This window comes from Babylonia areolata, chromosome 4 (genome assembly GCF_041734735.1).
Source record: "Babylonia areolata isolate BAREFJ2019XMU chromosome 4, ASM4173473v1, whole genome shotgun sequence".
Classification (NCBI taxonomy): domain Eukaryota; kingdom Metazoa; phylum Mollusca; class Gastropoda; order Neogastropoda; family Buccinidae; genus Babylonia; species Babylonia areolata.
In genome coordinates, this window is record NC_134879.1 from 27,310,594 (window position 1) to 27,320,701 (window position 10,108).

Consider the following 10,108-nt stretch of genomic DNA (forward strand, 5'->3'; position numbering starts at 1 on the left):
TAAATATGACCGTGACAGTGTCATGACAATGTCACGAAAAGGTGACGCAAGTGTAATACACATATAATTCACTCCCCTTTTAACATGTTCACTTCAGTCTCGTGAGATCTGATAGGGCCTACTGTCTATTAAAAAAAAAAACAAAAAAAAAACAACCACTTTCATGGTGAAACTAATCTACTCTAGATTACTATCTATGCTGGTTACCTAGCTGTCATACTCAGGTTTTGAGGTGTGAGAGGTTTGTTGATGGAATATAGCCTTATTAATATTCACACCTACCGATTCAACAGAGCAGTTTGATTTTCATCATCCAGATTTTGTCATTCTCTTCAGTACCCTGATTGGTAATTATTGCTTGAAGAATTTGTTGTGAATCTAAATGTAAATATTGTGAACAAAGAATTTTTTTTTTTTTTTAAATTTTTAAAAAGATTTACATCCACTTCCATTTTCATCATTCAAATCCTTGTCACTCTGAGTTCATTACAATGATAGTTAATGATAATGACTTTTTCTCTCTTCTTCTGTGAATTCAGCTGGTTTCTCGTGAGGCGTTACTGCTTGTGGACAAATCCGTATATGCTACATCACAACTGCTGAGCAGATACCTGACCAGCAGCATAACCTAACGTGCTAATCAGGCTGAAAGTGCATGCATATTTTTTGTACCTATCAGAGTGGATTTCTTTACAGAATATTGCCAGAGAACAACAGTTGTTATCATGGGTTCTTTTTCAGTGTGCTGCATACAGGACCTTGATTTATCATCTAATCCAAATGAATAGATGCCCAGGTTGATTTCCAGTGAAACTTAAAAGGAAGGGTGAGAATGGGATCAGAACCAAGACATTCAAGGGCACTGTATTGGCAGATTAACCATTCTGCCACCCTCCTTCCATTTCAGTGATGTAATAATCATCAGAAAACTGATCCACATTGACTTCCTGTTTCACAGTGGCAAAATGAGGGTGAAAACCTTTCTTACTTTATGTTCAATAAACACTAAATTACAAACCATGGCTACTTTCCTGTGGAAAAAGACTGTGTTCACATTATCAAAACACCTGGGCAGAATCTGGTATCATCAGTTAATGCCTGGGTGTACCTGATACAAACACCAAACCTGCAGATGTTGATTGATTGATTGATTGATTGATATGGATACTTATATAGCACCTATCCTCAGTCGGAGACCAAGCTCTAAGCGCTTTACAAACACAGAGTCATTTACACAACAGGCTACCTACCTGGATAGAGCCGACTGATGGCTGCCATTGGGCGCTCATCATTCGTTTCCTGTGTCATTCAATCAGATTTCAGGTACGCACACCTACACACTTAGACAAACATGTAACATTTAACATTTTACGTGTTTGACCGTTTTATTTACCCCCACCATGTTGGCAGCCATACTCCGTTTTCAGGGTTGTGCATGCTGGGTATGTTCTTGTTTCCATAACCCACTGAACGCTGACATGGATTACAGGACCTTTAACCTTCGCTGGCTGTCGCTTTTGACTACACACGGAAGCTCATGTGGGTCATCCACAACCCATACCGCTGTCGCTTTTGACGACACACAGAAGCTCATGTGGGTCGTCCATGACCCATACCTTTAAAGAGACAAAAACCTGTATATTCCTCCAGAGCTGGTGTGGGTCGTGCATGACCCATACTTTGTAAAGAGACAAAAACCTGTATAGTCCTCCAAAGCTTATAACAAAATATAGAAAAGGAAAACATATTGTAACAACTGATTACACACACATGTTGCACACGCACACACAGACTCACACAAACATATACACTCAGAAGAAACACATGCTCATGCATTCACACACACGCACATACACACACACACACTCACAGTCACACACACACACCTGATCACATACACAAACGCATAACACCACATGCACATACATACAAACCCTACTTATGCACAGAGATAGAGACAGACAGACAGCAAGACAGAAAGAGATGACTCGTAGCATCCTATACACGCACAATCGAAGATATTCAGTCACACAGGTACATGCTGTTAGAGAAAGGGATGGAAGGGGATTATAGCTGAAGACAGGCGAAAGGGATGGGGTGGGGAGAGGGGTGCGGGGGTAGTGGGAGAGTAGTGGGGTAGTGAGGCTATTTAAAGTAAAACTTCTTTATTTTCCTTCACTAATTGCAAATTAAACCTTCTAAAATCACTATTAAAAAGGTATGGGTCATGCATGACCCACACAAGCTTTCGAGGGGTGACCACGTTTTTTCCTCTTTAAAAAGCATGGGTCATACACGACCCACACAAGCATCCGTGTCTAGTTAAAACGCCACCTTTAATTATTCATTAACTAGTTAATAAAATTTTTTGGCAAAAGTTGGCATTTTAGGTGTAGGAAGCATTTCTGAAATTTTGTAGAAAAATATTAAGAATTGGCTGATAATATTTGCGTTTTTGTACCCTTCTGGGTCGTGTACGACCCACGATAGCCAGCGAAGGTTAACGTGCGTTTTTGATCTTCTGCGTGCGTATACACACGAAGGGGGTTAGGCATTGGCAGGTCTGCACGTATATTGACCTGAGAGATCGGAAAAATCTCCACCCTTTACCCACCAGACGCCACTGAGATTTGAACCCGGGACCCTCAGATTGAAAGTCCAACGCTTTAACCACTCGGTTATTGTGCCCATCAGATGTCATTTGTACCCTGCAAAAGCAATCGACAGGTGTGAAAGGGATTTGTATTGGATTCCTCACTGAAGCAAAACTAGTTGGCAGAAACCAAGGGTAGTAAACATTTACATATGAGTAGGAACAAAAGAGACATACATATTAAAGAGAGACAAGAGAAACCATTATGAACCACACAGAACATTAAGATCCAGTTCTGAAAAGCTGCTTAAAGTTCCAAGGACTAATCTGAAATGCGCTGGAAATAGGTCTTTCAGAGCTCAGGTTCCCCAAGTGTGGAACTCTATACCTTCATCTCTTAGAAATGCCTCTGATCTACATTCCTTTTTTGTCAGATCTGAAAACTTACCTTTTCCATAAGCATTTTTGTTCTGGGCGGAACGGTTAAACCAAGGTATGCCTGTTAACAAGTATCTTTGTACTGGTATTTTTGTAGTCCTGTTTCAATGCATTGTATATTTTATGTAGTTTTGGTCTTAGATGTGATGGCATTTTTTCTATCTGGTTATTTTTAATGGGCATGTGTGTGTGCGTGCGTGCGTGCATGCATGTGTTTGTGAGGGTACAGTGCTCTGGTACGCGTAAGTGTGTTGGTATGTTAGTATGTCCGAACAGAATTCTATGTTAGAAAATAAGAAATATCTTAATACTTATGCAATTTTGTTTTCAGTGCAGTTGATATTTAATGTCAGCATGTGTGTGTGTGTCTGTAAGGGAGGGACATCTGTGTGTGTGTGTGTGCGTGTGTGTGTGTGTGTGTGTGTGTTTGCATGTGTGTGTGTGTTCTGAAATGCATTTTGTTTTAATCTAAGCCTTATTTACTTCATAGCTTTTATAATCTGATTCATCTAAGTGTGCTTTTTCATTCATATGAACACACTGGATGTTTTCCATTGTCAGATAGCAGCTGATATGCTTTTTAAGGCATGTTTATAGTCAACTGGATGATGTAAGACGCTTTGAGCAGCATTGGTGCTGGATATCGCGCCATAGAAAAACTATGTATTATTATTATGTGTACCCCACTCTCCACTGTCACCATGACATCCTACAGCCAGTGATAGGAGATCATTTCTGCTAACAGAAATGCTGTTAGCTTCTGATTAACTGCATCCAAAATTGTGAGAATTTAGTTACAGAAAACTGCAAACCAACTTTACTTCTTTATCTAATCTTACTGCAACCTGATTTTGTATCTTTTAGCAGATGATCTATATTTTGTTTTTATTTTAAGTTATTCAATTGAACAAAGTACTAACAAAAATACCAAGAAAAAACTTTTTTTTTTAAACAGAACAAGGTAATATCTTTAGCAGTTTGGTGCTTGTGCTGCTCTGAGGCTGTAATCTGCAGTTAGTCTGCATGATAATAAAGTGCAAACATACCCTACATCATGAAGATGGCTGGCCTCACATGTTGAAATTACTGCATGCATGATGAGATTGTTTAATGTTTAGTAAGACCTCATTTTGCTCTCATCTTCATCACGCAAAGAGCTCCAGCAATATGGCCCATGAAGAACTTCATACCTCCAGTAGCCATGTTTTATTGAAAGTATACCTTATTCTGGGTCGCCTCTCAACTATGGGCTGAATGTGTGAGTGATGACTGTGTACACAATTACAAAGAGCCACAAATATATTCATAACAAGACTACATACATCAGCATGCATGCTTTTTGACACATAATTCAACCTGAAAAAATGCTCAGGCTATGATTGAACCTAGTGTCTTCAAATAAGAATCAGAGACACTAACCAATTTCTAACTGCAGATTTTCCTTTTCCATGCACATTTTGGATTTGTGAGCTGGAAAACATATTATTATTATCTTAAAAACCTGAGCCAGAAACTACAGAAAAGGGTATAGATGCAAGGGCTCCTTCTCACGTTGTGCTAGGGACATTACACTGTATCACCAAACATGGAGTATAATACAAACTCCTCGTCTCTGTTATTTTCTCTTCTCTGGAATGTCTGCGTTGAGGTTCTGTGGGTTGTATGATATCAAAATATTTTCAAAAGTTTTAAGTTGGTCAAAGTGTTTGGCTGGACTGAGTAACATGAATGGAAAGGAAGGTGTCACACACACACACACTCACGTACACACACTCAGTCAAGCATGCCCACACACACACACACATACACACACCCACCCACCACCATGACCATAATGTAAACAATAAAACATTTTCACCAATAACTTTTTATTTTACCACTAACTGATACCCAGTCACACAACATCATCTCAAACAAACACTTATTTTTTGCGCCGTTCTTCTCTTGCATCATCAATGGCTTTTATCTGTGACTTCAGTTCCTGCATTTCCTTGTCAGGGATGTAGCGGAACTCCTCCTCCTCTGCATCTGGCTGCTCATGGAACACATAGGAGCAGATATGAACCACAGATAACGTGATAATTCAGGAGCTATGACTGACACTGAAACTCTCACTCTCAGAAAAGATATGGACATTTCTTTACATTAGATGTAAAGTCTTCTAAGACGTCAGAGAGCAGAGATAAACCACAGATAATGTGATATAAATGTAGTGCAATAAAAATGAACAAAACTGCGGCACATATGGGATAATTCAGGGGATATGTATGACTGAAACTGAAACTCCCAGAAAAGATACAGACATTATCTTACAACAGATGTAAAGTCTTCTAACGCTTAAGGCCCAAGGTGAATGAAAAGGATTTTCATCTGTGAAAGGAAGAATTGTTTTAAATAATCATTGTGACAGTGGCTTTTATATATGCATCTGCACACATGACAGCATGTTTATCTCTTTCTCACATTGCTGCCAATTTGAACTTCTGAGAGTACCTCTTTTCCTTTTTGGGGGGACAGAATTCTCTCTCATGCTAAACATCCAGTCACATATACTGCACAAGCACACACACACACAAAGATACATATACATACACAAACCACATACACACATACATGCACTCACAAGTTACAATCTTCAACAAAATAAGCTGAAAATGAGCATTGAGCTTAAAGGTTTTAAGTCCCACAGCCTTTTATGCCATCAAGGCAGTGCATTTATATTCACTGTGTCTAGGGCTCAGTATAGGAAAGTGGGTCCCAATCCTCTCCCACTGCAGCTTTAAACCGTCCCTGACCTAAGTCATTCACATCTGAGTTGAGTGAGGAAAGAGTAAATACCTTTCACAAGAACACAACACAACACTGAAATGCTCAAACTTAGATCACTGGTAAGCACTGAATCAGAAGTCCAATGCCAAACCAATCTTGCCACAGCACCTCCTTAAGTGAGCATGTTGAAGGAATAGAAATACTCACTTCTTTGACAGTGACATAAATGCCCTCTGGTGCATGTGTTCTCATCATCTCCAGCAGTATGGACAGGCTTGGTGAAGGTACATTGTCAATCTGTCGGTCACACACATAACTTGCTAGACACATGATAAAAAATAAATGAAAAGCAGTTTACAACAGCACAACCTTGTTTTGTTTTGCAAACTGTACAGTAAAGGGAAGACAAAACAAGAGAAAAGATGAAAAATAAAAGAGAAAGAGGCAGTAAAATGACAAAGTCAGATAAAATAGAAAAACAGAAGCTCAAGTGACAAGATGGTCTATTATGAAAATGAAATAAAACTTATATCAACTTAAAAAAAAGAAGTGTTATATGAACTTAAAATTCACAAAATGATATTTCTGTGTGAAATCACAAAATCAAATATCAAATTCTTCTTCTTTTTCTGTGTTAATGGGCTGCAACTCCCACATTCACTCATGTGCACAAGTGGGCTTTTGCGTGCATGACTATTTTTGCCCTGCCATGTAGGCAGCCATACTCCACTTTCTGGGGTGTGCATGCTGGGTATGTTCTTGTTTCCATAACCCACCAATGCTGACATGGATTACAGGATCTTTAACGTGCGTATTTGATCTTCTGCTTGCGTATACACACAAAGGGGGTTCAGGCACTAGCAGGTCTGCACATACGTTGACCTGGGATATCGGAAAAATCTCCACCCTTTACCCACCAGGTGCCGTCACCGAGATTAGATTCAAATTAAATTTCAGAAAGACACCTTTGCAGAGCTGGAAAAAAAATTACTGCCTGAGAAGAGTTGGCATCATTATTTCTGGAGACAACCTAATGCGTGCATCTTTTCTTTCACTGAACTGGAGAAAATCTTTGTGGTGCCATAAGTATGCTCAAAATGAGGGCAATAGCTATCACTATAGTTATATATTTGCACTGGTGACAGGTGTGCATATGAATGAGAGTACATTCAAAGGCCACCCACCTGCACTGTTCTCTCGAAGAGTCTCAGGCTGTACTTGTTGTCTACCACAGATGAGTTGGGCTTGAAAGTCCTGATGTCCAGATAGCGAGCTGGCACAGCCCAACTGCAACAATATCACCAATCACATTCTTCTGACTGATGGCCTGCATATTCTGCCTTGTAAATGTGCACAGAATTATTGATAATCAGTGTGTGTGTGTGTGTGTGTGGTTGGGGGTGGGGGGGAAAGGAAGGGGTAACGCAAGCAAATGTCACATTCCTGACCTATGCTCTTCTATTCCTTTTCTTTTCAAAACACAGACCAATTTCTTATGCTCTCTGAAACTTGTGTTCAGCAAACTCCTCTGCATTTTCTTACAGATAGCTATTGTGCTAAAATTATTTGTCTCTTTCTGTCTTTCAAGAGGAATTGTGGAAACTGCACTTTGGAGAAGTTCCCTTATCAATACACCCATGTCCCTATGTCATATCCCCTGATACACACAGAGTTAAAATATCATCTCTTATGTGAAAATATCAGCTGCACAAACACGCCTGTTATATTTGCTGATTACATTGGAGTGATGAATACACAGGCGCAGAGCCAACATAAAGGCAGTCATGTGCCTGCTGTCTGAAAAGGCAGTCAATGGACACTTCTCAACTGCTTTTCCACATACTCACTCCCCTCTCTTCCTTTATCCCTCATCACCAGCTCATAGCAGGAACAGATTCGGGTGAAATAATTAGTCAACTGACTGAATGTGTGGAAAAGAAAAATAGCAGGGATAGATAAAGTCAAAGTAAAACAAAAAATCAACACAAACAAATACAATAAAAGTTACAGTATAAACCCCAAGTGTGTACACATACATTGACACACACATGCTGACAGGGACAACTAACTAAAACCTGCACACAGCAGGGCCTCAATTTAGATCAGTTAAAAATACTGGGAAGTCCAGGGTCTCTTTTACTGTAATTGTAGTGGGTCCCAGATTACATTCAGAGTGTTATTCTGATCAGATCTGCAATGCTATACACACACAAAAACAGCCTGAAGCTCTGACACACTTTTATCATTTTTTTATGCATTTTTTATAGAAATGACACTTTTATCATTTTTGTATGCATTCTGTATAGAATTTTTTTTAACTTGTCAGGGACCCACTCAATGAAAATGCAGTGCACCCTTTCCAATTCAAAGCATCAGTGACGCACATTTTTGCACTATCAGAAACCCTGACATACTATAAAAGATCATACATATTACTTACGCAGTGGTGTCCAGATCAAGATGGTTTGCCATGCGATGGACATGTTTTGCATATGATTCCAAGGAAACAAAATCATAGCCACGTATTCGCAAATTCAGACTGGTGTACTCTGGAATATCTGGTTCCAATTTCTGTGACAAACCCAACACAGTGATGAATTGTACATCAGTGTTTCTCTTGAAATGATCTGTGGAATGCACAACTCTCTCACCACAATCATAATACTTGTCTTTGTCAATGATTAACAAAATAAACCCCACATGAGTCATTGGCAACATGGTCAAGAAAAATGTAACTGCAACAAGTTAAAATGATAGTTTTCATAATCAGCATTAAAAATAACTCACCAAATCATCTGGTTCAAATATCCCAGCCATTGGGACAGATATGCTGAATTTTCTGCAGAACAAATAGCAAACAAACAACAATGACAGAAGCACAACTCTCTTCATTTAAAAAGGAAACACACACACACACACACACACACACACACAAGAATAAATAGATGAATAACTATAATGCTCTGTCTTAGACTCAAATCAGAGCATAAAAATGCCATTCTACCACACACATCTTATACAAAACTAACATCGCTGATGATCATGTATCAATTGATGCTGAAATTATTTGCATATACTGCCAATGATAAAAAAACACCGATTCAACAACATAAAACCTGATAAAGATAGATTTTTAGTGATAAGAAACTCTAGGGAGAGCTGGACAGTACAAGGTCTTCAGAGAAGAAGCCCCCCTCAGTCAAGTGTTTCAGCCCTAAACTCCTTGCACTCTAAGGTGGCCAGGCCACACCCAGGTCATGACTCCTGGATGCCCTTGTATTGCCGCCTTCCCCCCATGCCCTCCCTAGTCCTCAGCAAGTTCGAATCCGTACCTCCAGGGTGGTCGCCACTTCAGGACTGAGTCACCTTTTCTGGCAGACGTTTTAACCACTGAGCTATTGTACGCCTAGTTTGAGTAGCAAAATTTAATCCTTATGAAGTTTACTTTCATTCCTCCTCAGACCAGATCCAGCTGGAGCTCTTTTCTGCTGCTTCTGCCATTGCCTTCAGAGCCCATGTCCTCTCTGCCAGAAACTGACAGCTGTTTCATGAGGCTGTAGTGCTAATACTATAACATAGAAATAGATCTGCCAGAAAACAGTGGAGCTGAAAGCGACATACTCTGCAACCAGTAACAGACAAGCAAGAGGCAGAGAAGATGGAGGTGGGCAGTTCAGTACCTGTTCACTCACTATATTATCTACATACATGTACTAATGCATGGTATATCATATCATGCTCCTCTTGCCTCAGTGGCAGACCAGGACTTAGGAGGAGGACTAAGACCAGGTATGTGTCTTCAAATTCAAGACTGGTTTATTGTCTATACCAGGGTACAGAATTGAATTGAATTGAATTGTTGCTTATTGTCCAGCCAACCGCACAGGGCCATATCAGGACTGTCAAACCATATATATGCTCAACCGCATCAACATTAAACTGTAACATTAACACACAAAAATAATATCAAGATAAACCTACAAACTCAGTTCATGACACAGTATCCTTACCATTCAGCTCCTTAGGGCAAATAAGATTAGGCTGTGCTGATGACGCCAGCCATTCCGCTTAATTCACCATCCCCAATTTCTTAAAAATCGCAAAAAAGGAAATAATAACACTCAAAACCAAGCAAAAAATACATAAAAAATAGGCCAGACTGGTAAATAACATTGCAGAATGAACAACTAGTGCCCATCCCAGTGTTTACATCTCACTACCAAATCGCCAGAGCAAAACAGCACAGAAAGTACATCACAGATTACAGAAAAGAGAAAAAAGTGTCAAGGCCTGCTCGAAAAAGGAAAG

The 10,108-nt window shown here is 39.6% G+C and overlaps 1 protein-coding gene across 1 annotated transcript in view; it reads right to left on the minus strand.

The window, feature by feature from the left end:
- Nucleotides 1-4,882: 4,882 nt before the first annotated feature.
- The window catches only part of LOC143281631 (large ribosomal subunit protein mL48-like), an 8,802-nt gene continuing 3,576 nt past the window's right edge, over nt 4,883-10,108 (minus strand). Inside the window, exons 3-7 of the mRNA XM_076586877.1 lie at nt 8,588-8,639; nt 8,241-8,371; nt 6,985-7,087; nt 6,008-6,097; nt 4,883-5,063 (exon numbers count right to left, since the gene is read on the minus strand). Of these exons, the coding sequence (XP_076442992.1) occupies nt 4,953-5,063; nt 6,008-6,097; nt 6,985-7,087; nt 8,241-8,371; nt 8,588-8,639 (487 nt within the window). The 3' untranslated portion in view covers nt 4,883-4,952. The remainder of the gene's footprint in view (nt 5,064-6,007; nt 6,098-6,984; nt 7,088-8,240; nt 8,372-8,587; nt 8,640-10,108) is intronic.